At 34.9% G+C, this 21,682-nt stretch overlaps 1 protein-coding gene across 8 annotated transcripts in view; it reads left to right on the top strand.

Annotated features, from left to right (window-relative positions):
• The window catches only part of SOX5 (SRY-box transcription factor 5), an 899,287-nt gene that overhangs the window by 536,317 nt on the left and 341,288 nt on the right, over nucleotides 1-21,682 (top strand). For 4 of the 8 annotated variants that reach the window (XM_031443970.2, XM_031443962.2, XM_031443969.2 and 1 more), the window contains exon 1: nucleotides 3,540-3,748. The exons of the other annotated variants lie outside the window; for them this stretch is intronic. In XM_031443970.2, coding sequence (XP_031299830.1) covers nucleotides 3,711-3,748 — 38 coding nt within the window. In that variant the 5' untranslated portion in view covers nucleotides 3,540-3,710. Of the gene's footprint in view, nucleotides 1-3,539; nucleotides 3,749-21,682 lie in introns of those variants that run through there. 8 annotated transcript variants of the gene reach the window in all.

Here is a 21,682-nt window from a genome sequence, read left to right as displayed (position 1 = left end):
TTTAATGTAAAATAAAAAGATTTATAATAGTAATTTACTGTTAAGCATTGCATTGATTGGATTGATTCAGTTATTTTATAAAACTGTCAACAACAGGATTTGATGAGGACATTTTGGAACTGCCTTCTCTTTTGCTGACTTCTAAAATCTTGCAGAAATGCTAATTTGCAACATAGAGTTCAAATGAAAGAAAACTTTTACAACCTAGAGAGGTACATTTAGAAATATTTATTTCATCCAACTATCAATACAGTACTAACTTGGTGACAATGAGATTATATCAAATTTAAATTCATTAGCAGTTACTCGAAAGCTTTTGCATTCACTTAGAAAGTGAGTACCATCTTGGGATTTTTTATTCAACTATAAATACTGTTATTTTATTCTGTATTATTGTATCACAAGTGAAATAAGATCTGTCTTCAAGTAACAAATGGGCCACTAACCAGTTGTGTGACTTTAAATTTGCCCAAGTTTAAACCCTGAGAAATGAGGGATGTACCTAGCTGTTCTTTTCTGTGCTGCATGTGATCCGTGAGCTAATCTGTGTGAACAAAATTTTTTATGAGCTAGGAGTTCCATTAGTTCAGATTATCATTATTAGGATGATCATTATTATATTTGGCAAATTTTCAAATTATTTCCTAGTCTGTTTCAATTCCTGCAGCAGGGATGATTTTGCAAGAAATAATTTGTTTTTGAATGGCTACAGGAATGTTTATAGAAATGTTGAGATCTTAAACTAACTTCCAAACCATTTAACATTTTCCTATATGTTCTTTGTGTTTATTTGGCATATGTATACTTACACATGCATATATTACATGTCCATAAAAACAAATCCAAAGACAAGGAAGATTCTGATATGAGCATCCTTCCCTTACAGAATAGTTGACCTCAAACACTCATGCTCTCTCTCTTACCTGCTCTGGTGACCTTCTGGATTAGAGTTTCAGAGAAACAACCAGAGGTAGTAGCTGTAGCAAGACAGCAGCTGGGACCATACGGATCTCAGCATCCTGCCTTATGGCCATTATCTCTGTTTCTATCTTTATGCTGCCACTATGTCTCCTCTTGTGCTCTCTCCGCATCCTCTCCTTGCTGCCTCCTCCTCTTCCTGACTCCAGCTCCCACTGCCCCTTGTAACTTACCCTTCCTCTTTCATTTTTCTCTATTAATACAAGATGAAACAAGATTCTCTAATTAGGAGAAAATTTAAAAACTATTTTTTAAAGTGTATGTAGCCAGGCAGCTACCATTCCCTAAATCCCATAACCACCGTTAACAATAGAAAAAATTATTTTTGTATACTTTATCAATTAGAGTGTATTAGATTGTAGGTCTCTTTAAGTGCTGAAATAAAGATATTTAAAAGAAATGGCACCGTTTTTCTCATTTTTCTATGAAGGAATGGGTTGTTGCTGTAATAAAAAATAATTTGAGGCTAACGACAAGAAAGAATAGTGAGTAATAGCCTTTCCCCTTCCCCAACTGCTGAAAACGAAAATCATGTCAGCATCAAGTCATTTTTGCCACATCCCTTGTTAACAGCTTTTTCAGGGTGGGTCATAATTCTGTGTTTTGTTAGTCTCTTAACTCCATAGTGACATGCTTAAATCTTCTTCCACATTGATTTTGTAAGTATACGTACGTTTATTTTTAGGATACCCTGTGAATGATGGATCTCACTATTAAGTTATTATCAACTTTGGCAAAAAATGTATAACCTTTGAAGAATAAATTTACTAATATGATAATGTTAATCACTGATTTTGCTATTTGGAATTTGTGTGTGGTGTCTCATTGTGTATGTCTAAAAAAGTAAACTTACTGTCTGCCTGTCGCCAGGGAAAAAAAAGTGGGACCTAATCAAACTGCTGTGGGGTCAACCCTTGTGGTTTTAAAGGCCCTTAATGTTGTCCAGCTGCAAAATAAAAGGAATTGGGAGGGGAAGTTGGAAGGAGTGGAGGGGGCTGGGGGGGAATGTGTGGAAAAGAACAGGGAGTCTGGCTTTTATTTTTTTTTTAAAGTGAGTTCAGTGCCAGCCTGGACATTGGCTGTGCAGACTGTTGAGCCATTGTCTGCTCCATTTCCAGAATAGCCCCCAGTTAATCACTTCGGCTTTGAAGGGAATTTCCTCGTGGAATTCTCCACAGAAAATCTAATCAACTGACCTGCCCTCTCAACAATGGAAGGCTTTTTTTTCTCTCTTTCCCTTATTGGGGCGGGCTCTGTAATGTAGCCTTTTGTGCAGAATGAACCCTCCCAGTAGGAGTGGAGAGCGTGTGTGAGTGACTGAGAGTGTGTGTGTGTGTGTGTGTGTGTGTGTGTGTGTGTGTGTGTGAAGAATGCACACTATCTCGTGTTGGTGAGTGTGTGCTTACTCCCTGACCAGATGCTGCGGTGCACGGGGCAGCCACCATCTCTGCATGCGTGTGTGTGTAAGTGTCTCTCTCTGTGTGTGTATGTGCCTCTGTCATTTCATGTCAAAGGTACATTACCTGATTACCTTCCTTGCCTGCCAGATTTTTATCTAGATAATTGGAACTGCTATGGAGGCTGTGCCTTGCCAGCCAGCTTAGGAGCTGTAAAGCCAGAGTTTGTCCACCTTGTTATCTGTGGCTGCCTGGGCAGAGGAAATTAAAGAGATCCCCAGCCAGGGGAGCGCCTCCCGCCCCGACCTCCCCCGCAATCCCAAACAGGACAGTTTGTTAGTGCCCTTTTTTTGTTTTCATTTTTTGGTTTGGCTTGTGGTTTTGTTCCCTCGAGTGTGCGTTATTTTGGCATGTGGATACCTATTCCCTTCCACATCGCACATCGGGTTTTATGGAGTTTGGAGCCGAGGAAACTTTGGTTGGGTTGCCAGGACGTTCGCACCACTTTGTGGAAAGCACGAGCTAACAGTGAGACCGACAGAGTGAGTGACAAGTTGTTTACAGGTTTCCTTGAAGGGGCCTCTGCTATATTTCAATCTGTCAAAGTTGCTTTTCTTCCCTCAGAACAATGCCTGATTGTTGCGTGTGAGTGTGTGTGTGTGTGTGTGTGCGTGTGTTTCCGTGTGCGCACGGAGGGAGAGAGCCTAGAAGAGGGTGAGAAGGCATAACAATTCTTTGTGTGAAAATGCTATTACTAACATTAAATCTTTTTGCCTAATTAGTTAATACATGCAGTTTAATCGGGGTTCTGTCAGTGTACAGATTTCTCTTTTAATCAGTAGCAAATGCATTTAAAAAATCATATTGTGTGTGAGTGTGTGTGCATGCATGTGCATGTGTGTGACTTTTATTATTTAGAGGAGAGAGAGTATGGGAGATGCGTCAAATGAGTTGACTTCTCACATTCGGTGATGTCTAGAAGGGAGAATTAAAAGGAAAGGACAGGCACCCTGAGGTTGTCTAGTGCCTTGCAGCCCAAGCGCGGCTGGGCTGGCGGAGGGGGGAGCGGCCAGACCCCGCTGCTGGAAGTGCGCTACCCCTTTAAGAGACTGGTCAAGGAGTCCTAGGAGAGGGAGGGGGGAGAGGGGGAGAGGGGGGAGAGAGAGATTGAGAGAGAGAGAGAGAGAGAGAGACAGAGAGAGAGAGAGAGAGAGAGAGAGAGAGAGGGAGAGAGAGAGAATCAATTGGTTTAGAAGGTTTGGACTCACTTGACAGGTTCAGTTGGAGACGATCATAGGTGGCTGCTGTGACAAAGGGAAATTGTGCTTTTCCAGCATGCTTACTGACCCTGATTTACCTCAGGAGTTTGAAAGGTGAGTACAGTTTTTCCCCCCTAATATATTGAAGTACAACTCTCCCATTTTACAGTAGTCTCTGGCTCAGTTGAAAGATGCTCCCTTAAAACGTGTTTGTTAGAGAAGCTTTTAGCTAGTGCTTCTGCAATCTTGTTAGCTGATTTTTGTTGTGATTGCCCAGACCAAATGGAAATGATTTGCAAAGTCTCCGAGATTTCTGCTAATGTTTGTAGGTTGCGTCCTATAACAGGAAATTAAATGAACATTAAGCATCTCTCTCTCCCACTCGCTGCTTTTCTCTTTCTCATTCGCTCTCTTACTTTCTTCCTTCATTGATATTTTTCTCCCCTTCTGCACCTTTTAAAACGCTTTTGTGTGCAGAGTGTTACCGTTTTCAACATCTCTGTCTCGTAATTTCTGGGGTGACAGAAGGTTTTTAGTGGTGGTTAAAACGGAGGCTATAAGTTCTTATTTGATCCTTCTGTAAAACTTTGGAAGCTGCTCAGTAAAGCACATGACCTTTTGTTGATATAAGAGAGCGGATTTTTTTTTTAAAGAAAATTTAATATCACAGTAGTCTGTTAGTAGATTACTCTTGAAATGTCAAAAAAAGGGAAATGGGGATGATCTCTTTTTAAGTTTTAGTGGCCACTTTTTATGCTGTCTTAAGCTGAATTTTGATTTACTATATTTTTCCTTTTGCTATGATGGGAATAAGTGTATTTGTAATTAAGTAGTTCCTATTAGAGAAATATGTGCAATATCCTTCCATTTGATGTTGTTGCAAGTAAAGCAGGGCTTTGAAAGAATTCTAGCCTTCTTCGTGCTCCTGTAAGTACACATTGCAATTTTTAAATTTGAGTTCTTATCCCAGCATAAGTTCATTTTTTGGAACTATAAATAGAATTTTGTTTGCCATTAAAAAGAATTCAAACTTTGTATTCTGTATGGTGAATTAGAAAAAAAAAAAAGCTAAAAAAAGCCAGGATGCATGATACCCAGGCTTTTTTTTTTTTCATTTTCATGAAAGCTACCTTCTGTATAAACATTTGTTGTATCTGACTATGCAATGCAAGCTAGGTGCTAGACCAGCTGGTTAAAAATATGCTAAGTCAAGCTGTTCATCGCTCAAAAGACTGAATTTGATATGAAAAGACGAAAAAAGAAAGGACAAAGATTAAAACATTCTAGAAGTGAAGCAGTGGAAGAGAAGGGTATTGAGAATAAAATAATACTTGAATGTGGTCAGATATTGGAGAAGCCAATATCAGATCAGGGAAGAAAGTAAAATAGCCAACATGTATACTTCAGTGCTGTCTTCTTTCTTTCATTTCCTCCTCTTCTTTTTTTTTTTTTTAATTTAAGGTGCATCCTCACTAGATAATTCCAGTGAATGGTTGAGCTTTCTTGACAGTTTTGAATAATTTTTTCAAAGTTCTATATATTAACTCTTTAAAATACTTAGCTTTTGTTTGCAAACATAGCGTGTCTCTTATGTAGATATTGAAGTTATTTATATTGGAACGTGCTATTGCTTAATACCACAGGAAGTTTTCAGTATGTACAGAGCAGCACTTAAATGATAGTATTCTTCAACTCTATACTTTTTGAAAATAAAACTCTGAGTCTGATTTGTAAGCCTGTTAACCGACTATTCTTATAAAAAGGTAGTTACATATTAACAGGCTGTAGCCTATTTCTTTATATAGGCAAGCTTTCCTGCTGTGAACTTTATTTGTATTTTTTTCAATTATCTCTTTTTAAACTAAACTTTTCCCTTTCCTATTCTGATGCTCAAATTTCTTAATATTTTTTTTCCTCCTGGTGAGAATTTCATTTTTTGTCACCCAGAGGCATGCTTTTCTAACTGGCTAATTAAATAAGCAAGTGATAATCAATAGAGTTGTTAGTACAGACAGCATACTTGGAAATATTAGTAGCTAAAACAATTTTGAAAAATGTCCTACAATATAAAATTTCTTAATAATTTCCCCTGTGGTTGTAGTGGGGACATACAAAAATCTCAGTAAATCATTACTATTTGTTTACATTGAATTTGTACGGGTGACTGTATCTGTACTCTCATACAGTATATATCATGCAGACTCAATATTTAATATGTATATTCTCCAAAGGAGGTATATATGCAGTAATTACAGTGTCACATATAGTCGGCTTTTTTTTTTTTTTGTCTTTTCAGCTATCTGCAACTTTCATTGAATAAGTAGTTCATTTCTATTGAGTGTTAATTTTTATTCTATTTGCTCACCTGCTATAGATGAGTTATTCACTCAAACTTAGTCAGAAATCTGAAAAGAAGACTTCTAAATTTCTTTATGAAGTGGAGAACATTGCTTTAGGGGATATTAATAAGTTGCTTGGGGTTTATGTGTTTCTGAAGTTTATGTGATTTTTTTTCTAGTTTCCTCGGTAGAGTCTTGTCTATCTTCTATTATTCTTTCCAACCTGTAGACTAGTTGGAACTTTAAGGCATATTCAAAACTTAAATATCAGGATCACAGTTTGGATATAGATTTGTCATGTCTGTATTACGAGCCCTAGAAATGAACATGGTCAATACTGTCAGACTGATAAACAGTTGTTTAGTAATTCAGAAGTAGCAACAATTTCATTGTCTGCCAAAAAATATTTAGGAGGTAAAGAAAATTGAACAGTGATTCTAAAAAGCAAGCAGGTTGAAATATATTATTTTTATTTTCAAGCATTCCTAACATAGTTGATTATGATTAATGAAAACACAGTTCTCAGGTGGGAGGTGAATAGACAAAGTATGTTGTAAGGAATTATTTGTAAGCAGAGTCTTGTGCATCATATTATTTAGAGAGAACATAACTGGCAACATGGTCTAAGTGTTAGTAAAGTGTCATTAGAATGAACACTTGAACTCTTCTAGAATTTTTACAATGAAGATGGTCGATTTATATATTTACCTGAAAATAAATAATAAAAAATTATGACAAGATTTTTCCTTTCAGAATACCATTTTTTTATGTTCCTAGAATGAAAATATTTAAAATATTGGTCTTAATTGTCAATATCAGTTTATTTCTGATGAATGGAAAAAAAGCAGTTTTTGTTACTATCAATAATAGTATGTGTTCTATTTCTTTTCTTCTGTTTATATTTATCCTATTTAATTGTAGCATTATAGTTTTATGACTAAGCTACTTGTTACACTTTCTGATTGCTTTATCTTAGAGACATCATTAAAAAGCAAGTGTAAGATGATTACTTGAGAAGACAGTCTGATAAAGTCTAGAAAGAAAAAAAGTTGGACGTGAAGGTAGTGGGATGAAGCAAATGCAGCTTATAATAGTACCTATTTGATTGCTTCTCTCAAAACGGGTGCAGACAACACACTGCCTCTTTTCTACATGTTGAAGAGATTACAAGAGTAAAACCTTCTGCAGTAAAAATTTAACTTTTTATTTACTTTATATGCCCATCAAATTTACTTATGGTCGTATTGACTAAAGAAATGCTTTTTTCACAGTAAGAAACTTTTAAGTTTTTCTGAAGAAAGAAATATATATCAGGTACTGTGAAAAACTATTTTGTAAAATTACCATGAAAAATTGCTATTAGTGGGCTGCAAGAATATTTCTGACATTAGCAGTACTTTAGTTACCTAAAGTTTGGCCATAGTAATAAAATATTTATTCCCTGGACAGATTGATTTAGCTTAATTAAAAACTTTTTTTTTTTTTTAACCATTGTGCTCATGAATGATAAATACTTCCAGTTAGCAGGTCACCTCTAGGTGTCAATCAAAGGGAAGTTATCTGTTCACATTCTGTCACCTTATGGTAACTGTAAACCTGTAAGTTTGATACTGTTTTGGGGATGTTCTGATATCTGCCTTTGTTCATTTTTTTAAGTTTATTTTTTATTTATTATTACTTTGTAGAGGAAAAGGTGCCTGATTATAGATTTTAATTACCACCCCAATAATTGGTAAGTTAACTGAGCTAAGGGATTAGTTTGGAGCGCAGCTTGCCTGAAGCAGTGGGCAAACTATACTTCTCTCCCGCTCCCGCTGGAGTACTGTCCTGTAGACTTAGCGGGTGACCCGGCTGATTACCAGGAACAATTAAGGGTTAGATGTCAGGTAGCTCAGTGTTCAGTAGGTTGATAGGTTGATGGAGAAATGTGCGGGTGTTATAATCACTTCACGCGTTGGTGGGCTCTCACCTTATGTTTCTCAAATATAGTAAGCATACAATAAAGTGTTTACCTGTGCTTAGGGAGCTTTTAACTAAAGTCTGAATATGCATCGTACCTGGGAGGCAGGTAATAAGGCCTGTTCTGATACTTTAGCACATTACTCCTCCATAGAGTTGGAAGCTATTTCAAATGGATTACATTCATAATGCATTTTAAAAAACAAAATTACATTCGTGGATAAAGTCTGATTTTTATTGTCTGTTCTTTTCACTATCAATTCTTCAGCCACTAATGAGTATATGTATAATGCAGATGTGTATTATGTATGTTGAATACCTCCCTTTCTATAGACTAGTTAAATAAATAAAATTGATGGATTTTTTTGTTTTCTTCCATAATTTGTTACTCATGTATAGTTTCAGTGAGGTTAACTAACAGCATGGGAAATAAACCAAGCTTGATGCTTCCCTTCTTCTGGCTTACATGTAGCTTAATATGTGAGGTCTCTGACTCTAATGATGGCAGTCAGATGGAAAGATGTTCAAAGATTTAACCAAAACGTGAAACATCTTCCTTTTAATGGAAAAATTTTGTTCAACAAGAAATAGACTAAAACGTAGCCAGGTCTTTCTTGCTTCATTCATGCTGTCCTTTTTTTTTTTTTTTTTTCTTTTCATTGATTGAGAGCATCATCATTTATATTAAATGTAAGACGTGAATGTCATATAGGTGAACAGGATTAAGTAACATTGCTAGAGAAGGAAAAAATGTGAAGACTATGTTCACTGAAGGAACAACATTTATCTGGGCATTCTGTAAGAGAATGCCTCATATTCCTTCATTTTAATCAGAAACTGGTAATGGTTCAGGAGACCTTTTCATCCCTTCTGACTTCTCTGTTTTCTCCTGTAGTTTGGAAGCTGCACTCTTGTCTCCTTAGCATTATCTGTTCTCCTCTTCACTTACTAGTTGAGAGTTCATACATCTCTGGAGATACTGTGGCGTATGGTTCTGCTTGTCCAATGGGGGGTGTTGCATGCTCCACGTTCAGTATCCCTTTCCCTTGGAGCCTGAGAGGAAACCTCAGCAGTACTCCCTGCCTTTGCCAGCCTGAGGAGGCAGAGGCTCAAAGTTGTTCCCAGCTCTTGCGCCTTCACTGTAGAGCTGCATTCTGCTCAGTGGGCTGCCGAGAAGGACCAGACCGAAACAAGATTTAGAAGAATTCTGGTGAGAACTGTTTATAGGGATATGGTATTTTAAAAGAATGTAGTAAACAAACAGAATTGTGGCATAAACAAAGATAATTAGCATAAACAATGTCGTTTTAGGACAGGTGGTTTAAAAAAACAAACAAAACAAAAAACCCAAATATGAACCCAACTTGAATGCTGCCAGTTTGGAACCACTGAACCTTAATCTGTACTTCATGAGAATTACCCAGGTTTGGTGATAAACCTATTAACCTGCTTTTTCTGTTTCTTTTGTATCATTTTCCAGTCATTATGCCCTTTTGTCACCCAGCTTGAAAGTAATTAATCTATTACAAGGCAGGTTAAGGACTTTTTACCCATAAAATATGACAGAAGGAAAATTAAAAACAAAAGCTTGTGGTTGTTCATAGACATTTGAAATCAGTGTTGAAGCTGAAATCAATTCAAATCTGAACTCAGCTCGTTGTATTTCAAATCTCTTTCTTTTTATCGAAGTGACATTTCAGTCTCTTGGCTCTTTAGTGTTAATACACCGACTTTTGTCTTGCCTTAGAATTCAGAGATACTTGCTCTGGCTGAATCATCACTTATGTTATATGCTTATTTCTAAGTTCTGCTTATATCTGCTTCCTATTTTTCTCTTTATCTTTGTGAAGGTGGTACAGCAGGATCTAACTGTAGCTGGTGATCATGCAATGTGAGGACGCTAACTATCGTGAACCATGTTATCTAAACCTCTTGTGCCGTTATGAATTTTTATCTGGAGACATTTAGGTTTATTACTAAATGGCATTTTTTTCTTAATGCCTCGTACTGGAATATTTTGACTTAGATGGAATGTGGAGTGTGGCGAACAGAAAGCTGTTTATTTTTCTTGCATTAAGGACCGAAGTTCTTTATTGAAATTAAAACGCTTTTTTTCTCTTCATTTTCTCGTGGAGAAAGGGGACTAGGAATTCGAAATAGGCAGTTCTGGTATGCTGTAGCCTTTCCCTTCTCTGAAATGAAAGCATTTGTGAATGAGTTTTGGTTTCTTGGAGTTATAAAGATGTGTGTAAACTAGTAAACCATGTCTCATTCATGTGCTATGGAGATTTCTCCTACTTCAGGGACAAAAATAATTTGGCTACTAACGAATTGGGGCTACCTGCCAGTGCCAACACATACTGTAGGTAAGAGGAACACTATAAAGAAAAGCTGCTGGCAGCAAATCCTTTGAAACTTTCATATGTAACAGTGTTTCTATTTCTGCTCTTCACATCTTTGAAAGAATGTGTTCTTTAGAAAAGAAAATGTTAAAAAACAGAAGATATGATCTTTCTTAAAAATGTATTAGTAGCTTCATTGTTAATACTTCTCATTGTGGAGATGCATAGGGTTTTATCATGTCCTATGCACATGAGCCTTCCCTCTTATCCCAACCATTTCTGTCACATTGAAGCCTAAGAATCAGATACATTGAGAGGAGATGTAATATGAAGAAATGAAATTCACTGCATAGGGCCAAAAAAAGGCACCCTCAAAACCTTATAAGGTTTTTATATTGGCAGTTTAAGAGAGTTAGATCAGTTGGGACACTGAGCAGCAATTTCATAAAGAATGTGTCTTCTCCTTTAGGGCTTCGGGAGCATTATTGAGAAAAGAAAGGAAAGAGTTAACCAGCTTTGCTTGTTGACAATTATTTAATCTAGTAGTAAAAGAAGACACAGGCCTGAATCCTGTTTTCTTGGCATATTTTTAATCAAAATTTACTTTAAATGTGGTAAATGATTTACTTTAGTACAGATTTTGGTTTTGTTTTCTGTTTTTATATTAATTAGGATGACGATACCAAGGCTTAGGCTGTTTGAGAATTGGTTTGTGGCCCTTCCACATGTGATCTGTTGATTTGTCATGTTAAGCAATTTTCATCTAGTAAAAGAGCATCCTAATGAAAAAGAAACACCAACACTGAAAGTTAAAAAGTATCCCTTCACATAAGAGGGCACACTATGAAAAAGTAAGGCTTTATTTATGCTATTAATTTTTCATTCACAGTTAGTATAGGTTGCTTTACAAAGTTTGAAAACATTTTTATTCTAATTCTGGAGTCAAGATATTACTTGTTTGCTTATAATTCTTCATTTGGGTTATTTGCCCTGAGCCAAAAGTCCAAAGCCTTTTTTAAAACTCATTTTCTGATGTCCTTTTGTTTGAACCCCCTATTTAAAAAATTTGCTATTGAATTTCATAATACGTTTGAGAAGACTTTGCAGGGAGATGTCATAAAATTAATGTTAATATTACCTCTTTTTTATCTGCACTACAAGAGGTCTTTGTTGCAGATTTGTTAGAATAATGTATAGTATTCTTGTTCTTTAATAGAAAAAGGAATGAACTGGTAGTCAAACTTCAATTTCTGATTCATTCACTAATTCCACTTTGACCTTGAATAAGTGATAGCTGAACGTACAGTCATCGCCCCCATAGTATCATCAGGACGTGGAGAAAACTTACGTAATATGCAAAGTACCATTAATCAAACAGAGCACCTTGGAATGGAAAAACAAAGATAACAATGAATGCTATTTCTGAGACAAGAACTTCTATTTCTCTCCAGTGCTAAACATAGTTAGAATTTGGGAAACAGAGGAAAATGTATTGTTTTTAGAGCCCTAAGGATTATGGGATATAAATATGGTAGTGTAATTGTTTCTAAAATTTTTAGCATTACCGGAAAAATAAAATGGATCTCATTTGACCTATAAACAGTTTAGGAATATTTAATGCTTTAAAAGCATTCTTCCAGAGAAAAAAAGCATATCCAAAAGCTCCTGATAGCAATTTAAGGAAGAAAAGTGAAGGAGCAGAATGTAAAGACTTTTAAAAGTAAATTAAAAGATAATTGGGAGTCACTAGCAATTATGTGAAGAATTTGCTTTTGAGAAGTGTAATAGTTGCACACATATATGCGTATGAAAAATTGAAATTCAGGAGAAGGTTTTTCACTTTTAGTGTAATATAATTTTCAATAAATTGATTTTGATTAAATCACTCCAAATCTTGAAGAAACTGCAGTTTTAGGGAGAAAAATCTTGAAGAAATAGTTCATAAGACTAGAAATAAGGTCCATTTGCACTTCCTCATGTGCAGCACAGAATCCTGTGATCGGAGTTTTAGGGACCTATAATGACATTCCAGCTTTAAAAATCTGAAGGTGGTATTGTAGTCCATATTTAGTGGAAAATTTGCATTCAAGAAGTTGACTAAATCAAGGTATGCTCGAGTAACATTTGGGGCTATTTGAGATTTCGGGTTGAGGTTAGAAATTTAAGTGTTAGAAGGTTAAGGCACACACACAAAATAGACAGGTTGTGTATGTGTGTGTGTGTGTGTTTTGTATTTCTCCTGAAGCATAGAACAATTTCCTCTTTTTCAGTAAAGATTTACATTTGTCAGTGTCTTCACTGACTTGTTTTTGGAAGTATAGCATAACAGGAAGTGTTACTAGCTGGGTTCGGATCTCAAGTTCTAGTTCTTCCCCACAGACTGAGAAGAGATTTGGGGTCTTAACATATTCATCTGTAAAATATGAAGATGGGCTGGATAATTTCTAAAATCTCTCAACTCTAAAATTTCATCACTTTGAACTAAATTTGAAAGATTCCTAGCTCCTAGCTTCCTAGTGGTCAGAATTCTTGCATTTGTGCATCTACTTGGAGGCAGAATATTTCATACCACTAGCCTTTAACATGTGGAATCACTTCTCAATTTACTTGTCAGTTGAGTGGTGATGTGCAAGAGCAAGGACCCATAGTATATTTTAGGAGTTTTAAATCTAAGTACTGTGTATAATTCTTACTCAGGATTAAGTGCTCAAATCTACTGTGAACTATTTTGAAGCTAAATGTTTCAAAAGATACAGTTCACGTTCTATGTGTTTGAAACTCTTAGGTGCGTCAGGTCACTATCTTCAACTATCACAAATACTGTGAAAATAAATTATATATAGGTTACTAAACAAGGCATTGTGGGGGAATATGAAAAGCCAGAGAGTGGCATTTTACGTCAAAGAACTGAAAGTCTATTTGTAAGGATGAGATAAAAGAAAAAAAAAAAAAGACTAGACTAGATAGTACTTCATTAGGACAACACCGGGGCTCTGGACAGGATTCTTTATATGAGTAAATAAAACATTGGCCTGGAAAGTGGCAAGATCAGCTAAGATTACAAACAGGTAGTCCAAAGAAAGATTTTAAGTAGTTCTCAAAATAAATTGGGCAACTATTAGCTAATGCAGCAGGCCAGTCAACCTAATATGCATTAATTGGTATTTGGCAATTTCAAGAAAAATGTTAAACCCTGTGAAGCAAGAGTAGAGCAGTGTAAGATGCACTTAAAAAGCTATGCGATCTGAGAGGGCAAGCTTCGCATACTGTTAATATCTTACATTCGGCAGATTGCGTGCTTTTATTTTTAACACAGTGTTTAAAAAAAAAGTACAGTTATACCATCACTAGCTTAATCTTTGACTACATATCTAGGGACCTTCCGTATTATGTGTACTTTGAAAATATGACTATGGTATCAGAAAGTTCTTGTACAAATTAGTTGTGAATGTTAAATATAGATTTGTATGTTTGAGATAACACAGGAATGGGCTATATATGTTAAAATTAATTATTTGCTTAATAATTATGATGCTGAATTTTTTAATTCTATTCCTGCCACTTTTAATTTAGGAATAAAGAATGGATATTATTCTCTACTTATCCTGGTTACAGGTATGAATATTATTAAAAAAAATAAGCAGAACATTATTGAACCAGAATTACATTTAGAGGGAGGGAACTGTGCATATTTCCTACTGTTAAACAAGAAAGAAAATCTGGAAATCATCCCAGTTGGGCAACTTACTGCTAATATATTTTATAATCCAGCATTTAGTGATATACGAAGTTGGCATATGTTCCTACAGTTTCTAAATCAAGAATTAAAAGTTTGTGATGTATAAGTCACTTAAATTCTTTGGGTTTCAGCCATGCGTCTATAAAATGGGCTTTAAAATGAGTATAAAATTATTTATCCTCTGATGCTCATGAGGCATCTTAAACTTATGAAAATTTATAAAAATATTTGGATAGCTCTGAACACAAACCACTGAATTCAAACTTTGAAAACAAGTTTAATTTTTGACAAATGTAATATAGTCAGAACTTCAATAAAAATTATGTATTTTGTTTGATATTTGAAAATTATTGTAGCATATGAAGTAATACCTGTAAGAAATTTATTGACTTATTTTTTAAATCTGTAGTTAATACAACTACAATTGTTTAAAATGCACTTATGATTATTGATCCCAGGTAACTTGTACCTGCATACCAGCAATATAGCTATAGTTCCCTCTGACTGCTTACTGCTAACAGTGAAATATCCTTAAAACACATCTCTTTTCCATTGTAGATGTAGGAAATCTGATACATCATAGGTTACGTTTGCATATGCCCATGTAACAAGTATTTAAGTAATGAATTTGCTGATTTAACATACTCCTATGCTTCAACCTATGCAAGTTAAAATTCATTTATTTGTGTATGATCATAAAAATGAATCATTTTATAGAACAAATTATTGGACAACAAAAAAGAGTGACTTTATGTTAAATTAAAAACGTCACACTCTATATTGCTTTTTAAAGTATTATTTGTACAAATATTTTGAAAATTAGAAAATATTAAATAGCTTGAAGAAACTTATCTATGCAAATACAGTATACCATAGATTTTCATAGTAAAAGTAGTATGACTTGTTTTGCATCAGCTACCCAGTCCTTAGACAGGAGGTAAAGCTTGGGGAAATTTATAGATTTATTTTTATGGGCAGCTGTATAGCAAGCAAACAAAACACCCCAGAAACAGAACCCTTATTTTTGATATAAAATTGTTTTCCACTGATATAATCTTTTGAAAGCCAGAAGCCATCCAAAGTGCTGATACCAATTTAAGAAGATGATCTTTTGCCTTAATTATACATCTGGGAAATATTAGCTGAACATTTTGTGGAGAACAGTGAATACCTTATTTGCCAGTTGTCTAAAATGCTGCTAATGATCGACATAGTGCCAGTGTTTTGATGGCTCAAACCTAGGCTGAATATGAATACAAAGAACACAGTTGGGGGAAAAAAGCGCACATTTTATACAAAACAGATTTCAACCATCTGCTTGGCACTTAAGTTTGCGACTATAGGCGATATATGAAAGAGACCACTGTCCACGTTATGAATGGTATCACTTTTATTGGTACCTTAGAAAAACCATAGGGTTTTGAAAGCGAATATAACCGATGATTTTCTTCAGCTAAATAATGAAAACAAGGGCCTCAGCCAAAATTTTGTTCTCTCTATAATCTCTTCTATGTCAGTTGTCTTTTCCTAGCAAAATGGGTTTCACTAAAGTAGGTCTTAGTATATTAAAATACACCAGATAGCACTATGCAAGTGGCCCTTAGGAGGAGAACCCCAGATGGTTATGAGATAAAATACTGTTTGCTTTAGGAATAGGTTGTATGCCTGAGTCTGTTGCCTGAATACTATGGTGCGTGTCAAATCAGCATGGAAGTTAATGGTCCAGAAGCACTTCTGATTTTAATGCTTTCCCATTTGTTCTGAATTTATAGTATTAAGTCAGACCAGGGCTGTTTCATCACTAGTTCAGGAAGAGAAACTCATGCTCTAGACAGTAAATTATAAGCAAAATCTAATTATTTGACCCATTTCATTTACTTTAAAGGTATGAGAGAAACTCTCAATACTGGAATATTGGCAAATATTACATACCAGAAATTTGTAAATTTATAGAGTAGGTGGTAAGAGTATATAGTTTGTCACTTAGGACATTGTAAGCAAAAAATGAATTTTTGACTCAGTAATTTGACCTATCTGACCTCAGTTTTTTCCTTATCTGAAGTATATTTTGTATTATAAATATTAGGAAAATCAAGCTATTGGTGTGTGTTATCTTATTGATTTGTCTACATTGTATGAAATACCATGGGTACATTGAGACCTTAGCTTGTAGGGAAGAAGTACGTGATTTAGTTAAAAAAAAAGTGTAAATAAATGTTCTCAGAATCTTTCTATATCTGTACTTTCCAGTATGGTAGCCACTGGCCACTTGCCGCTATTGAGTACTTGGAATGAGGCTAATCTGAACTGAGATTTGCTGTAAGTATAAAATACAGACTGAATTTTGAAGACTTAGTTTGAAAGAAAGGGTGTAAAATACCTTATGAAGGATTTTAGAATATCGATTATGTGTTGAAATGATAATATTTGGATATATTGGCTTAAAAAATATGTTGCTATTTTCACCTGGTTCTTTTCACTTTATTAATGTGACACCTTGAAAATTTCAAATTATCTATGTGGCTTGTATTTGTGGCTCAGATTATATTTCTGTTAGATGGCGCTATGTTATCCCTTTCTGTGGAGGAAGGAAGATTAAAACTTCTATCTTTGTCTAGATTCTAGCAGTTCACAGCTCAGTAGAGTAGCAATGACTCAGAAAAACTTAGATTTTTATTAACTGTCTTCCTTTTTAGCTTTCTTCTACAAGATGGTGAAATTTTATCACTTTTAAAAAAAGCCCTAATAGTAACACTGACTTGCACAGATGTTTATATCATTTACCCAGTGAATATTGTCAGTTTATCAAAACTTCCATGGAGTTACAGCGGAAAAACGATGTTTGCTAAGGATTGTCTAGATTATTTTAGAGATTATATGTTGGAAGGTACAACTGTATTTGCTTTTATGAAATCTAGTATATCTGTCATTTCTTCACTGGGTTTAAAGAAGTTTGTGGTTGGGTAGGAATACCTTCTCCTTTTGCATCCCAGCTGATACTACACAGTTTCTAAACCTGACCCGCTAGTTGAGATCCAAGCTCTTTCTCTGTGGATATAAAGACAGCACTAACAGTCAGTATGTACTTAATATGTGCCGGACTTAGACTCACAAAAAACTTGTTTGTTACCCTGATTTCGTGAATGAAGAAAATGAAACAGAGAGAATTGCCTCATTTCTGACAGGTAGTAAGTGGCAGAACTGCAGTACCAGCCGAAACAGTCCGCTTGCAGAGACCTCGCTCTTAACCATCAAACTGTAGTACTGATCTTGATAATAAAGTGCTTCCAGAACTTTATAATTATTATTCATTTTAGTGTCAGAAATTTCTTTATTCATTCCACAAATGTATTGCATATACCTGCTATGCCAGGAATTACTTTTGTTGCTGAATAACTATTATAAAAGTGCAGACACTATAAATCAATAACATACAATGACTGCGATATAAACTTCTAACTTTTCTTCTCTGAATGAATTCGTTCGTTCATGGCACAAGGTGAATGAAGTGCTAGGTGGTGGATATCCAGATACCTGGATAAGTATACAAAGGGTTTCTTGGTAAAGGCTACCTGAAACTGTTTTTGAGAGATACCAATTTCCAATTCACATTGTAGATGGACACTCCTTATTGTGAGAAGTGTGACTGTATAAAATTTCTCAAATATCTCTTTCTTAAGTCCTTTGCAGGGACTACCTGTCGAAATAATATCTGTATGGACAGGCAGTGCCTTTTCTCAGGAACTTTGCCTCATTAGTTTTTGCTGTCTTAATTGAGCAGGAAGCATCTTTACAGTACAGTAAATTTTAAGTATGTCAGTGTTCACATCTTACATGGTGATTTTGTATGGAAAACTTTCTGACGAATTAGTAAATAGTGATATAATTAATATGATATTAATCTTTCGATCTAACTTGCAGCCATGACATACCTGTTTTATTGGGTAGCAGGCAGGAGTGTTAGTAATTTTGAGTAGAAAACTTAACTAGGTATGTGACAGGTAAAAATCTGCAGATTCCTGGGAACAATAGGGTATTTGGGAATAGAGATGAACCTTGTGATTTTAATTCCACAGATTTCTCCATTTTACTATTAAATAAGTATATATAGATAAGGTTTGAATTGTTCTGTGAATCTGTTTTAAGTCTTGATCTTTTAAGTGTTTTTTCCATGTAGATATGGCTGAGGTTTCTGGGGCTTTCTTTGATTTCTTGATACCTTGCTAAGGAGAGGTTACTGATGGGCCTTGGAGTTAGACTGCTTAAATTTATTCTTCACCACTTATTAGCCATTTGATTTTTGCAAATTACATGAACTCTCCATGCCTTAATTTTTTCATCTGTGGAATGGAGATTATACTATTTCCCACCATTTTGATCAGTTTTCTGCTTAAATAAGAAAGCATATATAACTTAGTATGCTCAAGAAGTGGATTTAATTTCTTCAAAAAGATTTTAATCATATAGAAAAAATTCCAAGAATATTTCACATAAAATGGCAAATGACATTGGACTGTATACATATATATTAAATACTTAGTAAATAATGGTGAAGCCAATGATTTGCACAGGATTTACTAGTATTTCAAGTATTTCCTAAAAGGATTAAAAATATTAAAAATAAAAATAAAATCTTCCTGTCATAGAATCACTTATATTTTACATATTATACAAATAAATATATTTGTTCTATATAATATATACATTTATACAGTTATATATTATGCATGTATAAAGCATACCATATATGTTTATGTAAGTGTGCATATTGAGAGATAAAATAAGGGAAGAGAATTAGTTCTAAAATCTTGTCTAAGGATAACTATTACTTGACAATCATAATGGAGTTATAGTTATCATATTGTGATTTTTTTTTTAAAGCTTACCATTTTATCAGTGACTGTGATTGTTTTAGGGGGCCCTGATGTCTGTGGGGGTAATCTATTTTATAAATCCTTAAATCGTCTTTAATAGAAGCACTGAAGAAGATTTGTAAGGCATTCTTCACACTGCCGTTTTCAGTGGAGACCAGATAAGAGAGAGAATGTTGAAAGATAACTAACTTAGTGAAGGAAGGCATTTCTATAAGTAGCTAAACTAACGTTTGCCAGGTATGTAGATTTCCTGGTGAAAGGATACTGGCAGAGATCTAAGAAAAGGCTAACGTGTCCCTTAAACTATCTCCTTTAAATAACAGTTGTTACATCCAGGCTGTTGCTAAGAGATGAGGAACAATCACTTCTTGACTGAGTTGTATTCTTGCCTAGATTGAGGGCACTCCCACCTCCTTCCTTAAAGTGACTCCTAAGTTTAGGGGTACAGTGAGACAGAGCGAGAATGTTCCTCAGGAAGCAGTCTTGGACCTGCTCGAGTGCCTGAAGACCATCAAGCTGAGACCCTAGAGTTTGGTATAGTACAGCAATTAGGGGTTACTGTCATTTGAAGCTCGTTAAGGCTGTCTGTTACTAACTGTCCACTCTGGTGAATGTTTTGTTTCTCCAGATTTTGAACAATACAGCAACTCATTGGGCCCTCTAGGTTGACTTAACTTTAAAAATCATTCTAGATTAACTAAATGAAATAAATTAGCAGATAGTTTTTATGCTTTCATGTGACTTAGTAGGACATGTACAATTTAGAGTGATGTAGACACAGAAACATTACCATCTTGACTTATTCATTTAAAAATCTTTGGTGAGTACTTACTATGTGAATAATTTGGCAACAGGAAAGTACACATCAGTGTGAGAAAAGGAATGGGAAGGAGTGGCAACAGCAGAAAGAGTGTAGAATCAGAAAAGATATCTACAATTTATCACACTTTTTATCAATACAAGAGTATCATTTAGAAGTACTGCTTTTTTTTTTTTCCATGTGCAAACTAAAGCATTGCCAAAACTGATGGTTTTGGTTTAGGCATAATGATTTTAAAACTGTTCTTCATGATAGCATTTAGGCATTTATAGATCATGATGGCAAATCTAAGCCATAAGCCTGGAAGATTTTTGACTACATTTGTTACAACTGAAAATATGCTGGTCATCTAAAAAAAAATGCCACAATTATTTAGAGATACAGAGCTCTTCTTAGTGTTTCCCTTTCTTTATTTCAGTAACTTTAAATCTACAAAAAAGTTGAAAGAGTAACGCAATAAACATCCGTATACTTTTCACCTCGTTTTGCAAATTACTAACTTTTGGCCCCTCTGCTTTTCTTTTTATTTTTTTCCCTTTTGAAAAGAAAGCAAGTTTCAGGCTAACAGGGTTAAGAACTAGGACTTTCTCCTCCATAGCCACGGTAACATCAGCACAACCAAGAAAGTAACATTAATACAGTAATGTTATAATCCATATTTGATATAATCCATATTCACATTTTCTGATTGTCCCAATAATGATGTTTTAAGCTTTTTTTTCTCTTTAAATCCAGGATCGAGTCAAGCATCAGGTGCTGCATTTACTTGTCATGTCTCTCTGGGCGTCTTCTGATTGTAAATAGTACCTGCCATCTTATTGTCTTGACATTAATGTTTGGCTTTTATAATGTCTCACAGTTGAATTTGTGTGGTTGTATCCTCATGATTAGATTCAGATTACATACAGATTTTAAAGACTGGTATTAGAATATTGTCCTTTTTGAAATCACTTAAGATTATAATTAGATCTCTCAGAAGTGGTTACCTCCAAGTTCAAATTTTGTGTACCAAATTCATGGAGACTTTCTTTTTCCTTGGCTTAGATTTTAAGAGATATAATCTGTCATCAGAAAGCTGTCCAAGCCATGGTGATTTGTCTCATAGAGGGCTGTTTGGTACTAGTTGGTACTAGCTGGGAAAAATAGGACTTCTTTAATCCAAGAAACCATCACAATTTATCCATAAAGTCTGCTCTGAAGATGGCCATAAATATCAAAGCTTTTGCTGGTAATCATCTAAAAATATTGATCACAAAGTCTGTGTAATAGCATTGTAAAAGTGTATTTTGTTAGATTGGAATTCATACTTATAACTACAATGTTTGCTCTTTATGACAAAACATTAGAAGTCAACTACCTCAATCAAAACAAATTCAACTCTTTTCCTCATTCTTCATTCACCATTCCCACATCTTGAAAGTCAGAATAATCTTCTTAAGGTTTCTAAAGTATTTTTTTAATTTTTGGAAAAAATTTAGAGGCAAGTATGGGCTATTCTTTTCTGTTTATCTCTACCACTCTACTATTTAATAAATATGTTAAGATTATGGAATGGAGATCTTTTTTGTTAGCAGTATTTTCCAATTCTCCAGCTGCTTTATGGCGCAAAGCAGTTACTCAGACAGGGAATTTAAGAATTTGGAAATTGCACCTCTGTACATTTAGCGGAAGGCTCAGCCTCTGGAGTTGGATGCCTGCGTTCGGATCCTGGCTGTATGGTTCACTAACTTTGATGTGCGGCTGGCTGCGTGACTTACCTGAATTTCATTTTCCTCTTATGTAAAAAAGGTTGTGTAGCTATTAAGTAATTGAATATAAATAAAGTGCTTAGAGTGGACCTAAGACAGTAAGTACTAAATACATATTAGCTATTATTATTGATGAATTGTCAATTTTTGTAGTTCCCAACAGAAATTTCAGAATGGCACTTGGGAGAACAGATTTTTAAAGCAACAGTAAAATGTGCATGCCTTCA

This window comes from Camelus dromedarius, chromosome 25, assembly GCF_036321535.1.
Source record: "Camelus dromedarius isolate mCamDro1 chromosome 25, mCamDro1.pat, whole genome shotgun sequence".
Taxonomy (NCBI): Eukaryota; Metazoa; Chordata; class Mammalia; order Artiodactyla; family Camelidae; genus Camelus; species Camelus dromedarius.
Note: the sequence above shows the minus strand (reverse complement) of the source record. Positions and strands in the feature narration are given on the sequence as shown.